Genomic DNA, 21,929 nt, shown 5'->3' on the forward strand with positions numbered 1-21,929 from the left:
TCTATATAAGTAAATTTTTAATTTACCAGTGTGTATATATTTTCTTTTGTTAGGAACTTAGTCCAGTTCTTCACTGTGTCAGAGAGATACTAGACCCCAAAAATTAAAGATTATCCGTAACTAATGGTCTCAGTGATTCATCATCCTGGTTTGTGATACCCTAATCACTTTCACTCTTCTCTACTCATAATATTCTATATATACCTTGTATCATCTATCAATGTGGCACAGATATACAATGGAATTCAATTCAGTCAAAAAAAAGAATGAAATCTTATCATTTGCAACAACACAGATGGCACTGGAAGGTATTATGTTAAGTGAAATAAGCAAGGCGTAGGACAAATTTAACATGTTATTACTCACATGTGGGAGCCAAAAAGTTTAAAAATTGAAATCATGGAGACAGAGAGCAGATTGATTGTTACCAGAGGCTGGGAAGGATAGTAGCATGGTCGGGGGGTAAAGTGGGGGTGGTTAGGGTGCACAAATACAGTTGGATAGAATGAATAAGGTGAATAAGATCTAGTATTTGGTAGCACAACAGAGTGAATATAGTTAACAATAATTTGTTGTATATTTTAAAAACCAAAAAATGGAATTGGAATGTTCCCAACACAAAGAAATGATAAATTCTTGAGGTGATAGATACCTCAATTACCCTGATTTGATCATTATACAATGTATACCTATATCAAAAATCACATGTACCCCATAATTATATAGAATTATAATGTGCCCATAATAATTAAAAATAAAAATTAAACAAATAACCCAATAGTATTAATATATGTCCTTCTTAGGGTAGACGTGCGGTTGTCATCCAAAAAAGTGTCATGCGGTGATACAGTTCTAAAATATGAGAAAATCGCAGCATTATTTTCACTACATCTCAGAATGAGCTTCACACTTCAGAATAAATAGAGAAAATAAGGGTTTACATTTTTAAATGCTTGTTTTAGGCCATGGTATGTTCTCATTTTTTTTAAGGGAGAAGAAGGACCAATTGGACCCTTTGGAGAACTGGGGCCAAGAGTAAGTATGATATAAATAATTTTTCCCACATGCTTCTCTTGAAATCAGCTGTTGTGTAAATATTTTTAATAGCATAAAATTTTAAATTACAGCAAAAGACAAAAATTAAAACAAGCTAAAGCTATAAAACCTCCTAAGATAAAATAGGCCAATAACTGGAATTCTCAGGGATATTTTGAATGATATTATGCCTATCACATATTTACTTGTTTTTTTCAGTGGTCTTTTGGTCCTAGTAATTTGTGCAAATTATTTATAAATTTCTGAAAATGTAATAGGAAGCTAAATACTTTAGCCATTTTATTAATATTCTGGGAATTTCTGTTTTCTAAATGTGTTAGTAAAATTATGGAAAGCTAATAATATGAATTTTCTGCCAATTTCATCAGGTAATACCATGTGGTTATATATGAATTATTTGTTTTCAGATTCTGAAATGAATTCTTAAAGCATTTTTGGTATCATGACCAAAGTTTACATTATCATGAAATAAGGTATATGTGTTACATTTACTTTAAGAGGCATTAGATTCACATGAAATATATCTCATTCTCTTTTCTTGAGAACATAATACATAAAGCACCGGTTCTTAAAACATTTTCACATTTAAAGTGACAATAATTATTTCTTTTGCATCTTTACCCTACTAGTACGTATATTGCGACTATCCCATTGAAAGAAAAAGAATTTTTATTTTATTTTTTTCAAGGAGAGTTACATAACAGAAAAAAATATTATTTGAGCCCAGTGAAATTGATTTTATTTAAAATCAGTTTATTTCCCCTGGAAAATAAGAGAACCATACTCACCTCTTATCTACTCAGTTTTTATATTTATTTATTTATTTATTATTATTCTTTCTACGGTTGGTTGAAAATCAATTTGGGGCCTGGAATTGCTATAAGTATATCATATAAATCACCTCTAATCTTGAAACAACTGTAAAAGATATTGCCCCCATTTTTTAGATGTAAAAATAAGATTTCAGTATTACATATTCAAGTATAACATTCTCAAAATCAATCTAGTATGACAGAATTTAAATAGGAACAGAAGTTATGACTCCGTTAACTAATGCTCTGAATTACTTGATTTCAAAGAAATTATAAATGTGCTGATGCCAGATTCCAATGAGATTCTTTCCATAATGTAGATATGATGTATAACTATTTCTTAATATACTGTAGTGCCTGAATTTTATGCTATTAAACATGAAATGAATATTCTCAGGAAGGCTCTTTCCAAACAGCGTAAATAAAAGTGGATTACTGAAATTATTTTGTAAATATCATACACAAATGCAATCATTTGGACTCTTAACTGGATTTCTTGTCCTATCTCACCAAATTAGAGAAAAATTGATATTTAACAAAAATAGGATGATTTTCAATTTTTTGCTCTGTTTTGTGCTTGGTAGAAAATCATTAGATAATTTCATCAAGGCAGAAGCAAAAATTAGAACTTTTTAGCTAGAAGTCCTAAATAAAATTTTAAGTTGCTAAAGATTATGTATGTGGTCAAAACAGAATGAGATCCAGAGGGTTGTTTTGTTTCACTGTATTTTAAGAAGGAAAAGTATGAGAGTATTTAATAGACAACAATAGTAAAATCCAAATATAGAATGCCTGGGAGATATTATTAATTAGTGTTCTATGTAGCAGTCTTTCCCCACCCCATTTTTCCTCATAGATTTGAGTTTGTCACCCATATTGGTTGAGGCATAGGGATCTCCCTAGTCAAATATTTTATAATAAGATGGCAGTTGACTGATATTAGAAACTATATACTATAGGTTAATACAGCCAATATCCAGGATATTGACTTTCTCTCCTCCAGTGATCTTATCCACTCCCCAACCACCATCTTCTTTCTTTCTAATATATTTTCTGTTAGAGTCCAATCTAACAGCCCCAATAGGAATTTCAATCCATTAATCCTGTTGCTTTTCCATTCTTCCTTATCTCCCTCTAGACTCCATATCCCTCCTCATCCTGTTTAAGACATTATAATTATCCCTTTGATTACATTCTGAATTCTCTCTTCATACCCATTTATTCTTTTACTTTTCTAAATTATTTCATACTTTTTCTCTATTCAAACTCCATTGACTTCTCTCTCATCCTCTTTCTGAACCTTTACCTTGCTTCCTACTTCCCTGTGAAGACTGAAGTACTCAAAAGAGAACTTTCACAATTTTCTGTCATTGCATTTACCCTCCTCCCTCTATGCCCATTTACTGCTCTGCCTTCTCTCCTGTTATTGTGGATAAATAGGCCATCTTTTTAGCTAAGGTCTAAACTTCCACTTGTTCACTACATACCTTGTTCTCTTGTGTACTCAAGAACATTGGTCCAGAAGTTCTCCCCTCTCTCTCCTGTACGTTAATTCTTTTGTCTCTATTGGATCATCCTATCAGCATATAAACATGTTATTATTTCTTCCATCTTAAAAACAAAAATAAAACTTGTATTGACCCCACTTTCCCCTCCAGGTATTAACTTATTTTGCTCCTTTGCTTTTCAGTAAAACTCCTCAAAAGTGTTTTATATACATGCTCTTTCCCATTTTTCTCTTCTCTCTAGGTGCTTGAACAACTTTTGTCCCCACCACTCCAACACAAATGATCTTACAAAGATCATCAGTGGGCTCTGTGTTGCTGAATCAAGTGGTCATTTCTCAATCTTCATAATCCTCATATTATTCAGCACTCATGCCCTCAGAATTTGACAATATCACTCTCCCTGGAAACAATTTCTTCACTTGCATGATTTTCCTCCTAACTCTCCAGCAACAAATTTCATATTTTCCTCATTTCTTCAAATTCTAAATGTTGAAGTGCCCCAAGGCTTGGTCTGTGACCTTTTCATTTCTGTCTACCCTTACTGCCTAGATGAGCTCTTCTGGTCTTATGGCTTTAAATACCACCAAAATGTTGATGATTTCAAAAATTATAACTTCAAATCAGAACCTTCTACCTGCTGAACTCTGGATTTGTATAACTATCATAATATCTCTCCACTTAGGTGTCTAACAAGCCTATGAAACTAAAATGTCCAAAACTCAGCTTCTCACTTAATAGCTAAACCTGTTCTTTTTAGCCTTCCTCATTTCTTTTCTTTTTTTTTTTTTTTTGAGACAGAGTCTCGCTCTGTTGCCCGGGCTAGAGTGAGTGCCGTGGCATCAGCCTGGCTCACAGCAACCTCAGACTCCTGGGCTTAAGCGATCCTACTGCCTCAGCCTCCCGAGTAGCTGGGACTACAGGCATGAGCCACCATGCCCGGCTAATTTTTTTGTATATATATTTTTTAGTTGGCCACATAATTTCTTTCTATTTTTAGTAGAGACGGGGTCTCACTCTTGCTCAGGCTGGTCTCGAACTCCTGACCTTGAGCAATCCACCCTCCTCGGCCTCCCAGAGCTAGGATTACAGGCGTGAGCCACCGCACGTGGCCCCTTCCTCATTTCATCATTTCAATTACTCAGGTTAAAAATCTTGAGTTCAGGCCGGGCGCGGTGGCTCACGCCTGTAATCCTAGCTCTGGGAGGCCGAGGCGGGTGGATCGCTCGAGGTCAGGAGTTCGAGACCAGCCTGAGCAAGAGTGAGACCCCGTCTCTACTAAAACTAGAAAGAAATTATCTGGCCAACTAAAAATATATATACAAAAAAAAAAAAAAATTAGCCGGGCATGGTGGCTCATGCCTGTAGTCCCAGCTACTCGGGAGGCTGAGGCAGTAGGATCGCTTAAGCCCAGGAGTCTGAGGTTGCTGTGAGCTAGGCTGATGCCACGGCACTCACTCTAGCCCGGGCAACAGAGTGAGACTCTGTCTCAAAAAAAAAAAAAAAAAAAAATCTGGAGTTCATTACTAGCTCTTCTATTTCTCCTGCATCCCACACATAACCTACCAGCTATTCCTGGAGGCTCTACCTTCAAACTATGTCCAGAACCTTACCACTTTTTGGAGCCTCCTCTATTTCCACCCTGATCTATACCACCATAATATAGCACTTGGATTACTGCAGTAGACTGTTACTTGGACTCCCTGCTTCTGTACTTGCATCAAAGTGATACTGTTAAAATGTAGAGCTTATCAGTTTTCTTATCAAAGCTTGTCGAAGGCTTCCTGTCTCAGAGTGAAAGCCAAAGCCCTTTCTGTAACTCCCAATGCCCTACATGACCTGACTTCCCAGCCGTCTTTCCTTACTTTGACCTCATCTCCTTACTGATCTTCTCTTAGTTCTTCTCCAGTTCATAGGTCCTCCAACACACCACGTGCATCCCAGGAGCAGTGCCTTTGTACCTGCTCTTTCCCACTACCTGGAATATGTTCCCTTCAGATAGCCACACAATTTGTCCCTTTCTTAAAGTATCTATTCAGATGCCACCTTTTCTGTGAGGTCTTCTTCCCTGGAAATCTTATGATAACTTTAAATAAAACTCTCATAGCAGTTTATATCTCTCTTCCCTGCTTAATTTGTTGTCCTTCATATTAGCACTACCTAACATGCTATATATTTTACTTATTTTTAAAAGTCTTGTTATCCCCACTAAAATACAAGTTCTATGAGGGCAGGTATGTTTAGTATACTCCTCGATCCTCAGCACCCAGAACTCTGCATGGCACATAGTAGACAGTCAAATAGTTGTAGAATGAATGGCTAATCAGTATGATAAAATACATTTATCAAATAATTTCTTATTCATTTTATAAGAATAATCTAAATTTCATAAATCTTAGGAAACTTTTAAAAATGAGAATGACTAAGCATATCTCTTTATTTCTTTTATTCTCTTCTCTTCTAGGGAAAACCAGGTCAAAAGGGATATGCAGGTGAACCAGGACCAGAAGGCTTAAAGGTAAAGCAACTGACTTTATTATCAGTTTTAAAGTGTAATCATTAAAAAGATAAAATTGTGACTTTCATACAATTGAGAATCTATATATTTACATCTATATCTACCTATATACAGGTTAACTATTCTTTATGTGAAATGCATGGAACCAGAAGTGTTTCTGATTTCAGAATTTTTGGATTTGAGAATATTTGCATTATTTATAATAATACTTACCAACTGAGGATCTCAAATTCGAATATCTGAAATCCAAAATGCTCCAATGAGCATTGCTTTTGAGTGTAATGTTAGCTCTCAAAAAGTTTCAGCTTTTGGATTTTCACATTTGGGGTGCTCAACCTGTATATCTATGACTGTGTCTATAACTAAATATTTGTATATTGAATTGAATAAAGACGTGTTAGGATAAGATCTGTAGGTTAGATACAGGGCAATAAACTATAATTTCAATAGTTATCTACTCTATTGGAGGCTCTGCCTTCAAACTATGTCCAGAATCTTACCACTTTTCAGAGCCTCCTCTACTACCACCATCATCTACACCACCATAATATATCACTTGGATTACTGTGGATTTGGGGGCAGAAATCTACAAGTAATATAACTTTACTAAGTCTGGGGCTTTTAATCACAAGTAAACACTGAGTCTAGCTGAGTGTGTTCCCTAGGTAATCACTGGGTAGATTTCATCACTTTATGACACTGAAAAGATGTATCACTCACTTTTTGCTTTATTTCCAAGGTTTGGCTGATTTTTTATAACACCAATAAATATAAAGTAAGGCTGTGGTTTAATGTATATAGACAGCATTAAGGCCTGAAAGAAACTAGCTGATAAGAATTAATGATTTTTGCAAATTTAAAATTTAACTAAGAATTGAAAAAAGTCACAGCACTATTGCTAATTTTCCTAAGGCTGGATTTCTTTATATTAAATGTTATTTTTATGATGCTGGAATCTAAGGAAAAGCTAAATACTTTTCAAGATAAATAAAGAAATATGAGCTAAAGTATTTTTTAATATGTCAGCATGTCTATGGTTGAAATTATCCTCGAGGAATAAGTATACCTGATTCTTTCTCAAATTATATACAAAAACTCTTCAAAAATAGAAGAGTTTTATGAACAGACAGCGTAATCAATTGTGCTTTTACTGGGATTAATCCCTGTATTGCCAGATAGCTCTAGGCAATCCAACTGTGAGCTACCACCTAGTAAAACTGGCAAGAAACTGAATCTCAGTCATTATTTATATCCTGCGTTCTCTCTAGAATCACACCAGAATCTAGGTGGCTTCTGTGTTACTCAGTAAAAGGAGGAAGTTCTCTAATATTCATTCCTCCCTAGCTGCCACTGAAATTTGTGTTTCAGTGTATCATAAGGATCAGACCTGGTACTCTTAGGGGGAGTTGGTTAAGGATCACCACCTTTCACAGAACCCTAGGATCTCTGTTCTCTTCCTAGTCCTGGGGAAATATTCTCTCTGTCATTGTCCTCAGAGACAAGTCACCTCTTACCTTCAGGCTCTCTGAAAATTAAAGCAAGAAGGCCAATAATCTGCAGACAACTTTGCTTTCTGAATATTAACACAAACCTCCCCTAAGACTAAGTAGCACAAAGGGTTCATCTTCCTTCTTGGAATTTGAGAGGGGCAACTTATGGGTAAGGAAGGAAAAATATGAGAAAATGAGTAATCTGTATATTATCCTGTCATAAATTTTCTATGAAAGCTGTCTAATGAGCTGTCAAAAACTAGGTATTACAACGTACTACAATGGGTTACTCTTTACCATTTATCTGAATACTGAAATTGAGACGAAAATTTGTGTAGACTTTGAAAGTTTATTACTCTTGATGAATATTTGGTTTCAGTGCTTAAAATCAGTACTATCAAAATATAATGTGAACCACAGATGTGAGCCACATTACAAAGTAAAAATAAAAACAAACAAAAAAGAAATAAAAAGAAACAGGTGAAATTAATTTCAATAATATTTTATTTAACCCAAGATATCAAAATATCTAACATGTAATCAATATTAAAATTATTAATGAGGTATTTTATATTCTTTTGTACAAAGTCTTTGAAATTTGACATGTATTTTATACTTACATCACCTTTAAATTCAGACTAGTCCATTTTAAATGATAGCCACATATTAGTGGTTACAGTATTGTTCAGTGTCTTAAAGTCTTATTACTCTATACTGTAATGTAATTATTAATTTGTAGATAGTAATTGATGGCTTAATCCCCTATTTCTCTAAAGAGAATGTACATTCTTGTTAGAGTCAGTCTATGTAGTACTCTAAACTTAATCTTTTATCTTTCATTAATATATACATTGTTCATGCCATCCCCCACCACTAAAAATGGCCCTGTCTCATCACCAGTGTATCACCTTTTCCTCAGGGCTCAGCTCAAATACATTTTTATGATGCATTATTTGAAATTAATAATGTTTGGATTGTTTGAAAAGTAATATGGTGCATAGACTGTATTTTACTTAACACTGCCAGCAGGCTGTGGGACAGCAGATCATACTCAGGTATGTTAATATTTCTATGGTAAAATGTAAGGATGTTCAGATTAATTATAAAAAAATCAAGGCTATACATGAACTCAGATCAAATTAAGTGTTGCTGCCAAATACATTCAGGTTAGATCAAGTATGCCACCAAATGAGTTGTGAAAAACTTTCGATTTTCAGAGCTTTGTGGACTGCAACATTGTGGTTCAGGGGTTATGAACATGTGTTGCTTCTCCAGTGATGCCAGCTCTCGCTACCCCAGCTGACAGGGTGCCTGCTCACAGAGCTCCTTTAGTACTTAATCTGTGGCATGTTTTCTGTTCTACCTGAGCAAATACAGCATCCCTGTGGGCAAGGGCTTTATTTTTATTCTTCTTAATAACTTTCACAGTGCCTACCACTCTACATTTTACATAGTACACCTCAATAAATATTTTATTTTTAAAAAACTTATCTATAAGAAATGTTTTAAAAGTGATTAAAATTAACAAATAGGAGAATGTAATTTAAGAATATAGGTTATTACTATTAGAATGAAAATAGAGGAAAGACCACATTCCACAGAATACTATAACAGTTTTGAATAACTTAGATTTCCTTTGCCTTTTTCTAGGCAATGATTAGATAATTGCATTAGAAAGGAAAACAGAAGATCTGCCATAAATAATCTTATTTGAAAAATAATCATTTTTGCAATTTTATATTCTTTATTGACAGGGAGAAGTAGGAGATCAAGGAAATATTGGAAAGATTGGTGAAACAGTAAGCTTATTTTATGTTCTTTTTTTTCAGTCATCTGTAAGCATTTTTAGGAATCATCTTAACCATGATATATTAGCCATAATCATGTGACTCAGAATCAGAATAATTCTTACCTACTACAAATTTAAACTCACTTGTGATATGTCTAATAACAAATAAAACCTACTATACAAAAGAGAAATGAGGGAAAGTGCACAATGATGTTTTCATCCAGTATAAATTATATTTATGATCTTAGGAACATTCTTGTTTCTAATATTTGGTTTTCAATTTTAGTTCTGATTACTTCAATCTAAATTTGACCTTAACATTTTTCATTATTAAAAAGCTTATTAAATCATAAAATAATTTAAGAGCTTGGAGGTAATTTTTCTTTGTATTTGAAATGTTGGAGGGAACCAAAAGATAATGAACTGGAAAGTATAATTCCTTTCCTCAAATAAAGTTTGAGCTGTTTGAATTTACATTATTGTGGAAGTACAAGGCTTCCTATTATATTTGAATCAAGTCTGTTAGAAGTAATTTTATTTTCTACAATCAGGAAAGCCAGCTAACATATTCTTTAACAAGTGAACTCACATAACGCTTATAAAGCAGAAAATTAAATTAACACAAGGAAAGTGGATTTATTTACAGTGTACTAATGTCACAAAATAGGTGATATCATTGGATAACTTAAATGAGCAAATTCAATTCCCAGCCTATTTTTTGACTTAAACAAAAATAAAATTTCCTACAAAATTGTTTTGTAAGCTTAACAAAACAATTATAAATCCTAGTCTTATGATAAAACAATAAAACATTTCTGATACTCTTATTTTTATCACTAATTATTAATAAAATAAGGAGAGATTTGTTTAATCTAAAAAGATCTTTGCCACAGTTAATCCTGAGTCTCTAGAAAGTGAGCTTTTTGTTCTTGTTTTTGCTGAGAAAGGAAGTTTCAATGCAATATTTATATCAATTAGATTATTAAAAGCTTCTTGTCAAATATAATTGTAACATTTCTCTAAGGTCACTCAGATTAAATTCTGCCATTTCTCAGTGACAGATTGCTTAAGAAATATATATAAACTAAGGCTAGTATCCAAAGTAAAAATACCATTGAAGAACATCTTTTCTTAAAATAGCATCTTAGATATTAAACTTGTAAATGTTATTTACTTAATAGTTTTGGACTAGTTACACACAGGATAAGAACCCATTGCCAGCGCTATCCAAAAAGGAAATGGACTGTCTTGGCAGGTAATAGATTTTTGTCCCTGGAAGTAAAAATAATAGTTATTGAACATTTGCTATGTGCCAGGCATAATATTGATGTTTTATATTATGATATTTTTGAAGATACATTTTGTCATTCCAGTTTTTAAAATTAGGAAACTGGAGTTCAGTAAGTAACTATTAATAGTTCAAAGTTACATAGCTAATAAATTGCTGAATTGAGATTTAAACCCAGAACTCTAAACTCAAATCCAAATCTCTACATTATACCATGCTGGGATGTTTTAATATTAGTTTAACAGCTGTTTGGCATAAATGTTGTTAGAGATGCTTTAAGTATCAGATAAGTTACCAAGCAATAGGACCTTTACAACTTTGAGATTCTTTCTCATTAAGAATAAGAGATAAAGGCCTTCCTTAAAAAATTACTGACTATATTGAGTTAGTTCAGCAATATAAAATGCCTAAAGAATATTTTTGGCTCTTGGTAATTCCCAGCTTCTATTTTGTCTTGTTAATTTCCAAGTTTTGGAAATACGGTTCATCTACTCCACTGTTCTGTTGCCAAGAAAATTCTTAAGAGATATGGGAAGAATAGGGTTGTACTTTATGACATGAATCTTGTAAAATATTTTTTACTTTGCCCAATTTTCTTATACAGTAATTTAATTGCCTTTAACTGGACCTGCTTTAGTTTTATTTCTTTCTTTCTAGATTTATACCAATTAGAACCCAATTTATGATAGAGCATGCCAAGCACAGTAGTCCTATCTATATTTCATGTCTACCTCTTGCAATATATACTGTATACAAAGAATTAATTTCTGTAGATGTGCTCTAAATGAGTTTCTAATTTCAAAAGATGCCCTCTCTTCTTCCTCATTCTAGTATTTCCCTTTTTATGAGTAAATCTAGAATTATTCCACCATAATTACCAGTCCTCTCTGTCTTAAACTGTGTAGGCTGAAAGTATTTGAAGAGCTGTAAAAGAAAGAATATGCTTTTTCAATATTGGTCAAGAGACAAGTATTGGGATCAGTAGTAGACATCATAAGGGAATAGATTTTGGTTTAATGTAGGCAAGGATATTTTAACAGAATTTCTGACACTCAAATAGGCTTTTCTATAGAGTGATTCAACACCTCATTATTGAAAGGTTTGATGACTATCTTCAATCACTTATTCAGCAGATATTTATTGATTTTATCAGGCACCTTCATATGGTCCCAGCCTTCATGAAACTTACAGTCTATTGGAGATTTGACAGACATTAAATATTCACATAAAGAAACATATAACTATGATACATTCTATAAAGGAAAAGTTTAAGGGACTATGACAGGGGTGCCAAATCTATTATCAGATGAGAGAAGGCTGTTTTAAGGACTGACATATGAATTGTAACCATAAAGAATGGTATGAGTTAGCCAGGGAAAATAAGAAGAAAGAACATTCCTGAAATATGCACTGTATATATTTCCCACTTTTGCCACTTACCTTGCTTTAGAGAAATTACTTAATTTCTCTAAAGATTTGTTTTTTCATCAATAAAAGGATGAAAATAACTACCTCATAAAGTTTCTTATGAGGATTAAACATGATAATGCACATAAAGCACTTAGCAGAGTGCCAGTCACATAGTGAACACTTGATAAATGTTAGCCATTGGGCTGGCAGTTACTGTTATGTGTGACAGTTCTCAGTGGGGAAACATTTAGCTATTTTGAGGAACTGAATGAAAACCAGGGTGAATATACCTTGGTGAACGAAGGGAAAAGTCACATGAGGTGATACTCGTGAAGGAGGCAGAAGCTGATCATTCTGGGCCATGTTTATTTACTTTGCACTCAATCCTGAGATCAATGAAAAATTGCTGAAGATATTCTAAGTATGTCAATGTCATGATTTAATTTAGGTTTTAAGATCCCTCTGGTTGCAATGGATTGGGAATTCAGACATGGTTGTGAGGAGTAGAAGTAGAAGAGGGTAAGCATTCAGGATTCTATTATAGTAGTTGAAATGAAAGAGCAAGATGTCTTGGACCAGGCTGGTGGCAGTGAAGATAAAGAGAAGTGGATGTATTCGAGATATATGTGAGGTGATAGATTGGGCGTAGGCTGCAAAAAAGGAAGGAGTCTAATAAGTCCCCAGCATGCAATATGCCTTTGATAACTCAGCTATTTATGATTTATCAGAAATATTCTGGAAGCATAGGAATGATGTCTAAGAATAATTCCAATTCCAAGAGACCATGTCTCACTTCTAAGAATTTTAGAATTTAGCATTTTCTGGCCTTCCTTTCACCTGCCAATTTGGCTTCTTTTCTCTGGCCTTTTTGTAGTTTTCTTTACATCTTTCTGAAGTTACATCAAACAGAATTAGATTAAGTATTTTAGAGGTGATGCGTTCACAGCTTTCTCCATGAGTGGCATAATGAATTCCATTATGTTTTCTTTATTATTGGCGATACTCAAATCCAGGCAGACCTTTTCCCATAACAGAAAAACTGGGGATGTCTTTGGAAAATAATCAACAGGAGACTACCAGGACTCTTTTCTGGTTGGTTATTATTATTATTTTTTTTGAGACAGAGCCTCACTTTGTTGCCCAGGCTAGAGTGAGTGCCGTGGCGTCAGCCTAGCTCACAGCAACCTCAAACTCCTGGGCTTAAGCCATCCTCCTGCCTCAGCCTCCCGAGTAGCTGGGACTACAGGCATGCGCCACCATGCCTGGCTAATTTTTTCTATATATATTCTTAGTTGTCCAGATGATTTTTATATCTATTTTTAGTAGAGATGGGGTCTCGCTCAGGCTGGTCTCGAACTCCTGACCCCGAGCGATCCACCTGCCTCGGCCTCCCAGAGGGCTATGATTACAGGCGTGAGCCACCGCGCCCGGCCTGGTTGGTTATTTTAAATATAAAATGTAGATTTATTTTTTCATAAATTGTACTTAATTACATTAAGTTTCAGTTGCCACATTTCTGTCCATTTGAAGAGATTCATATGATTGTTCTATAGTCTGGCCACATTGATTCATTTCTTAAAATATAACCCAACTGATTTGATTGATTTTACCTCAGTCATTCCTTAACATCAATTTAGCAAGATTTCATGAGCAATTTACTGTGTCGTTTCTTTTTTTTCTGTCTTCCCTCTGGTGTGCTAGTGTATAATAAATGAAAGAGGAAAGGCCATGGATAATCCTCAAAATCTCTACTTCTCTACTCTAGTTCTCATTGCAAAACCTTTAGCATCATAGATCTTCTGACAGCTCATTCCAAGCTGGATTATAACCAGTTCATTCAAAACAAACAGAGGTGGACTCAGGAGGAAATTAGAGGAAATAAATCTATTTATTGATAACCTATTAATCTCACTTAATCTTGAGACAACCTTTGTAAAATTGGTCTTCTTATTGCTGTTCTATAAATGAGGAAACTGAAATTTATTGAAGTTATGTGATGTTTCCAAATTCATATAGTTAGTAAGCAGCCAATCTCGATTTCAAATCCAAAATTTCTATCAACAATTCCAAGGGTCTCTTCTCTGCATCAACTAATCATCAACTTGTTCTGTCTTTAAATGGAAACATGAAATGAATCCTTGGGAATTAATGGTTAAGAAGATTTGAATTAATGGTCAGGAAATTTGAAAATGGGTAAAATAAAATTTTAACTCTTAATATTCTAAGCCAAGCTGGCAATTTAATTTTAAAATATTGTCAAATGTTATTAGTCTCTGAGAGGTATGGAAACATAGTTTAATGTATTTATAATAGAAACCAGAAAGATTTTGAAGGAGATGGAAAAAAATATTTTAGAAGTGCTCAGCACAAAACCTCACTTGATATGGTAGTGTATTGTTTTGCTGCTATCTGGTAACATTACTGTGAAATTAGCTTGATATAAGTTTATTTTATTTTATTTTAAGAGTTTCATTTTTCCTCTCTTAACCAGGAGAATGCTAGCTTTAGAGGGACCTACATAAATTATAAGAAGTCATATTTCCTTGAGGGAAAGATTCAGAAGCTGGTGGTACCATTTAGCCAAATCAGAAGAACTAAAGTAAAATTCCACCAACTGCCCCTGAGTAGAGCATGTGTAGTTTCAGTGCCTTTATCTCAAAGAACATCATCTACCACCTCCTGTTTTTTAAGCTGTTCATACCTATAGCACAGCTGCAAAGCTGTTGTATACCTCTTATATGACAGGGAATAGTAATGTTTCTCAGGGGATAGAAAGTTATGTGAGATGTATATCAATGATACATTCCGTCATCTGAAGCATGTTTACCTGAATATGATAAAAATATCTACTATTTATTGAAAACCTATGATATTCCAGTTACTTGGCATATATTATATCATTTAATCATCATAAAGACTCTGGGAAATATTTATTATTCCTATTTCATATAAAGGTAAACTTATGTTTCAGAGAAGTTAAAAAATTTGTCCTAAATCAGCTAGTTTAGAAGCAGTGTTGGAACTGAAAAGGAGATATCTCTAACTTCCCAGTATCGTCCTGCTTCCTCTTAACAATTAGCTTAAGATTTCCAGAATTAGTCTTTCTAATTAATACATACTGTTCTGTTATTATTGCATTAAGTTAGGGATCATGAGGCCACAAGCACCACATTATAGTTTGAGAAACAATTATGAAAAACCACAGGCATATTAAAATTATTATGTCTTAGGATCATGTATTTGGCATTTATCATCTTTGGAAAGCATAAATACCATCATTTATTTGATTAAAAAGTCATAGAGTCATAGTGAATTAATTTCACTATAGTATTATATCTTTGAAGGTACAGAAAATTAGAAGAGAATGTAAATAAGTGGCAATGAAAGGTAAAATAAAGAACCATGGAGTACTACTCAGCTATAAGAAATAATGGTGATACGACATCTCTTTGGTTCTCCTGGAGAGAGTTGGAACCCATTATATTAAGTGAAGTATCCCAAGAATGGAAAAACAAGCACCACATGTACTTACCAGAAAATTGGTTTCCGTGATCATCACCTAAATGCACATTGGGGAACGATATCAACTGGATATCAGACTGAGATGGGGGGTGGGGGGAGGGGATGGGTGTATGCCTACATGATGAGTCCATTGCGCACCGTCTGGGGAATGGTCATGCTTGAAGTTGCTGACTCGGGGAAGTAGGGGGTGGGGGGAGGGGATGGAGGTATGACTACATGGTGAGTGCCAGGCACACTGTCTGGGGAATGGACACCCTTGAGGCTCTGACTCAGGAGGATAGACAGGATATGGGCAGTATATATAACCTGAGCTTTTGTACCCCCATAATAAGCTGAAATAAAAAAAAAAAGAAAAAGAAAAAAAAAAGAAAGTATGTGAACATATCAGTGGATATGAACAGAAAAGATAATGACATTATAATTCCAGATAAATTAAAGGGAAGTGAATTTAAAAAGGACAATAGTACTCAACCCACTATTCTCTGAAAACTAGGTACAGGTAACTCCAAGGTGAATATTAGGTTCCTTAAGTAGTAAGTTTGATAGTTAATATCTGTGACATTTCACTTTGACCCTTCTTGTTTTATTTTATTGTAAAGGTACATCCTCATTCTTTCAAATACATTTTTACTTGTGATTATCTTTCAGATTTTTTAGAACAATTTTTGTGCAACCATGGATAGGTCAAAATTTAGTATATTTTCAAATGTGAGTTCCGTCTTAAAACCAATACAACACAGACAGTTCAAAATATCAACAAAGTGTTTGGAAGGAGGTGGCTAACAAATACACAGTACACCGATGGTTTAAAAAGTTCTGTTCTGGTAATTTTAATCTTAAAATTGAGCCACATGGATGACCTGAGACCAAGGTGGATAATGATAACCCAAAAACTGTAGTGGAAGCAAATTCATCTTAACCTAAGCATAAATTAACAACAAGGTTTGACATTACTAATCCAACAATATTAGACCATTGAAAACAAATAGACAAAGTAAAGAAGCTGGATAGATGGTACTACATAAATTAAATAAATGTCAAAAAAAATCATCTCGAAGCTTGCCTTTCTTTGCTGTCATAACATAAAGGGGAAACATTTCTACACCATATTGTTACATGTGATAAAAAATAGATTCTTTTTGACAATCACAAGCATTCAGCACAATGACTGGATAAAGTGTTGAAACACAGTCCAAAACCAAATATTCATCAAAAAAAGCTAATGGTGTCTGTTTGGTGGTCCAGTGCTGGTATTATCCACTACAACTTCATAAAACCTAGTCAATCAATTATAGCGGATGTCTACTGCAACCAGTTGGACAAAATGATGAGGATGCTTGTGATTAAAAAGCCAAGATTGGCCAATAGAGACAGGCCAATCCTCTTATAAGACCACATGTTGCAAAAAACATCACTGCTTAAACTACAGAAGCTGGACTTGGAAACTCTCTGTCATCCACCATATTCACCAGACCTTGTACCAAGTGACTACCACTTCTTCCAAACTTTGGACCACTTCTTATAAGAAAAAGTACTTAATTCTCAACAAGCTGTGAAAAACGCCTTTCACGATCTCATTGCCATTCACTCTCCAGCCTTCTTTGCTGCTGGCATAAAGAAGCTACCATTAAGATGGCAAAACTGTGTCGATAGTTTAGACACATACTTTGATTAATTGTATTGCTTCTTGTATGAGACATAATAAAGTAAACTTTTGATTCAAAATTGGACATTTCATGTTTAATGGCTTAATACATTGTAAGTGAGATGCTAATAGTTTTGTAATCACAAACAAAAGAAATTTCTCTAAGAAAATGAACTCAGCAAATTTCCAATACCATTGAGGTACTTACAAGGGTGTTAGGATTTCTGGGTCTTTTGGGCTGCTATTAGATATACTGTTTTCCTGACAGTTGTGGCATCTCTTTGTAAATAGCAAAACAAATTACCAGGGGAATAATAAATACTGTATTAGATGTGTTCCTACAGTACTTTTTTCCTACAGCTATGAAAGTTAAAGGGTATGAGAAACTGAAGACCACAGAAAGTTGTTTGTATCACAAAACAACAGAAAAAAATCCTTTAAAAGTAGTGGTAAGAGGTAAACCAAGATTAAGTCATATGTAAGTGGTTATTAAGGGGAAAGCAACAAAAATGAAAAGAAAAATTCACATGATTATAATATAAAAATGAAAAGGCAAAATTTCTATCCATGGGGAAAATAAATGATACATGTGTCTGGCTACAGTCTAAAAACACAGAAGTTTTTGAAAGCTAAGCATACCTTCAACATATAAAGGTTTTTAGACTCTATTTTATATTCAGTATATTTTTTTCTTTTATTCTTATTAAGTGTACACTTAGTAACTATTAAAAAGTAAAATATTCAAGGAAAAGGAATAAGATCTAGTACTTAAGTACTGATAAAGAACAAAATATTTATCATACCTGCCATATTAAAGAGTAATGAAGCAATACCCTTCCTAGTCTAATAAAGTTTCTCAGATTGCCCAAATTGGAATAGCAATAAACTACTACTTCTAAAGAATCAAATAAAAGAGATACTAAAATGGAACTTTGTGGCCAGGCATGGTGACTCACACCTGTAATCCTAGCACTTTGGGAGGTGTAGGTGGGAGGATCGCTTGAGGCCAGGAGTTTGAGATCAGCCTGAGCAACATAGCGGGACCTGGTCTCTACAAAAAATACAAAAATGAGCCAGGTGCAGTGGCGCACACCCGTAGTCCCAGTTACTCAGGACGCTGAGGCAGGAGGATCACTTGAGCCCAGAGTTTGAGGCAATAGTGAACTATGATCAGGCTACTGCACTCTAGCCCAAGTGACAGAGTAAGACCCTGTCTCAAAATATAAAAAGGAACTTTGTGCTTCCAATAGCATCAGTCTTTTTTAGATGTGAACATTTAGTATGTTGAGTGCCCAGGAGCAGTTAGCCTTTAGCTTTCTATGGAAACAAAAACTTGATAATTTTACCTGATTTAGAATTGATAGAAATAATAATTTCTTATTCCCTCTGATTTTTAAGGATTTACTCCTAAGAATTATTTTTCAAAATCACATTCAGTATAATTCAGTATTTGTGCTTGGGACATCAAGATTTAGAATCCAAGTGGTTTAAAGACTATTGTTCTGTGATTTAAAGTAAATTCATTGTCTGTAAGTATGTCTATCTTATACGCTTTTCTTCAGCATGTACTTATATTTCTATGTTTTAGATGGATATTGTGACTGTTACAACCAAAAAAATGAAAGACACAGGCAAAACATTTATTTTATTCACATATGTGTAATATCATCGAAAACACTTACTGAGCATTCACTGTGTGCCAGAGGTACAGTTAAATAAGACTTGTTCCATAAGTGGTGTATGATCTCGAAAATGAGAAAAGAATAATATACATAATTTTACAAAATATTAGTCCTCTTATATAAGATACTCCAAGAAAAAAAGTAAAAATTGTTTTGGCACTTATCATAAGGACATATGTGTTGATAGAGAAACTCTGACTTTGTTTGAATAAAAAAAGTGTTACTGTTCTTTTAGGTAGGGATATTACAAAGTGTCAATATTAACTTTGGAGGAAGTGGAAGTTCCTAGTTTCTATATAGAAGGAGTCGAGGGGTGACATTTTGTTTGGAAGGGGACACTAAGGGTTTTCCCTTTAAGTTGTGTTTGCATAGAAACTATACCATTTGTACTTATTAGTAGTGCATTATCTTATTTTTATTTAGATATTTATACATCAATAAAAATAACAAAGATTTCTGATGATGTTTTATGCTCAGTATATATAAAATGGAGAATACATTTCTTGTTCGTGTCAAAGAATGGGATGGACTGATGGAAATAATGTTGGGTCCGAGCTAAAGGTGTTGCCTTGGGTCATCTGTTGGCATTACCATTCTTATAGAAGGTGATGGCCAATCATAATCTGAGAATAAGGCTAGTGAAAAATCTTTGTGGTTTTGATCTTTTAAAAAATATTTAGGACCTATGTAACTAATGTCCTAAATTTTGAAACTTATTAAGAGTTACAAACATTATAGGAGTCAGGAAACTTTTCTGTATTGGGCCAGAAAGTATATATTTTAGGCTTTCGGGCCATATGGTCTCTTTCACAACTACTCAACCCTGCTGTTGTAATACAAAAGCAGCCATAGACAATACATAAATGAATGAGTTTGGCTCTATTCCCGGTAAAGCTTTATTTACAAAAACAGACGTCTGGCAGGATATGGCCTGCAGGTTGTAGTTTGCCCTTTCTTGTTCTAGAAAGTTATACTTAATTTGAGATACACCAGATTTTGTTAAATGAGCCTGCATATGTAATTCTGCTTCATTAGTTTTTTTATGATTAAGAAAAAAACATTAAACACAAATGTGATTTCTTCAAATCTTACTTTCAAACAGATTCAAATTGCCAGACAGATTGTGTTGCTACCATTCATTCATTTTGTGTACTGTGAACATAATGAATTAATTTGTATTTATGTGCATACCACATATATATCCAAAGTACTTTACTGGAATTTATCATTTTTTCCTTAACAAACACTAACCAGAAAATATTTTCAAGAATAGTGAAATCTTCTCTTTATGTGCATGTGTTCACTAGAAACATTTTTCTGAACATTATACACGTTTTTTGAAGTCTTGCTTTAAGTGTCAAAGCATTTTCACCTATTAAGTTTTAGTGAGTTTTTCTTTCAGTATTTTTAAAAAGTTCTCAGAGAATGTCATTAAACTTGTATTTCCAATTAGCTGGAGATATTTTGCATTTTCACTGTATCTTCTGTTTATGAAACATCTCTTTTTTTCATAATTTGACTTTGTTTCAGTCTGTTTCTGTCACCTCTAAAGACCTTCACTTTCTCACTCCCATTGTCCACCAAACACTTTCAAGAGCCATCTCGGGTTACCTGCTCAACCATGACATCTTCTCTAATCTCCATGCCCAGTTACATCCACTTCCTTCCCTTCTTTAAAAGCCTTTCAACATTTTATCTACGTTATTATGGTCCTTAGCATATATTGCCTTATATCACAGTTACTTTTTTACTTGAACTATCCCTACAGAAAACTCTCCCACAGCAATGAACATATGCCTTATATGTTGTACATTGACAATAAGTATATATTGAACTGTGATAAATTAAGAAATGAAAGGTAATTTTTAAAATGTATTTGCTACTGGTTGTATTCTTAGAGGACTTTAGTGTGCTTAAGCAAAGTCTGGAAATAAGACAGATTCTTGTGATGCATTCAGAATAAAGGAGGACATTTTAATGGGAAGAACAACATGAGAAAAAATTATGGAGGCATGAAAGGACCTAGAGTGTTTGTAGAACTGTATTGTAAGCAGTTTGAAGTAGCTGGAGGGAGGTAAAGCACAATGGGCCACAGCTCACCTGGCTCTAATTACTTACAATATCCTTCCCAACTTTTCTGGCTCACAAATACCTACTCTTCTTCCACAAATCAGTTCAAGTATTACTTATATACTTCACTCCAAGTATCCTCTCTATTTTATACATGCTTCTATCACCCCTTGCTGCCCTTAACTTATTCGCATATGTCTTCCCCTGCTATGCTTTAAATCCTTTAAGGACCATGGTTTGTGAAACAAAAACTAAATCACAGAGTATAACTTCTGTTTAAGAAATCAATAACAGATGAAGGTAAATCCAAAAGTTTCCTCTGATCTGTAGTTTTTCATAAAGTTAAAAATTGTGCCTCACACTCACTGGGTTCAAATCTATACTCATCATTCTCTTCTAAAATCCATTCCAATCCCTCCCATCCATGTTTCCTGTAATAGGCACCACACTGTCCAGTTACTGAGTGTGAAAGCTCAGCATTTTCTTTGTATTCCCTCTTTTCCTTTACACTTACTTTCTTTGCTTTCCTTTTAAAAATTTTAATATTTAATAGATTTAGCGGGTACCAGTTGAATTCTGTTACATGTGTATATTGTATAGTGGTGAATGCTGGGCTTTCTGTGTACCCATCACCCAAGTAGCGTGCATTGGACCCCATAGGAGTTTTTAATCCCTCACCTCCTTTCCTCCCCTCCTCGTGAGTCTCCAGTATCCATTGTACCACTCTGTGTGCCCCTGTGTAACCACAGTTTAGCTCCCACTTGTAAATGAGTATGTGTAGCATTTATTTTTCTTTTCCAGTGTTACTTCACTTAGGATAATGGCCTCCGTTTCCATCCAGGTTGCTGCAAAAGACATTATTTTATTCTTTATTATCGATGCATAGCAAACATTTGTCTTTATCCACTTTTCAATTGATGGGCACTCAGGTTGATTCCATATGTTTGTGATTCTGAATTGTGCTGTGATAAACATATGAGTGCAAGTATCTTTTTGATATAATGATTTCCTTTCTTCTGGGTAGATACCCAGTAGTGGGCTTAGAGGATTGAATGGTAGATCTACTTTAGGTATTTGAAAAATCTCCATACTGATCTCCATAGAGGTTGTATTAATTTCCATTCCCACCAGCAGTGTATAAG

General features: G+C 34.2%; 1 protein-coding gene across 1 annotated transcript in view; it reads left to right on the forward strand.

Moving 5' to 3' along the window:
- Nucleotides 1-21,929, forward strand: part of COL24A1 (collagen type XXIV alpha 1 chain) — a 330,570-nt gene that overhangs the window by 140,382 nt on the left and 168,259 nt on the right. The window contains exons 22-24 of the mRNA XM_045547618.1: nt 991-1,035; nt 5,838-5,891; nt 9,136-9,180. Coding sequence (XP_045403574.1) covers nt 991-1,035; nt 5,838-5,891; nt 9,136-9,180 — 144 coding nt within the window. The remainder of the gene's footprint in view (nt 1-990; nt 1,036-5,837; nt 5,892-9,135; nt 9,181-21,929) is intronic.

Source organism: Lemur catta, chromosome 3 (assembly GCF_020740605.2).
Source record: "Lemur catta isolate mLemCat1 chromosome 3, mLemCat1.pri, whole genome shotgun sequence".
Taxonomy (NCBI): domain Eukaryota; kingdom Metazoa; phylum Chordata; class Mammalia; order Primates; family Lemuridae; genus Lemur; species Lemur catta.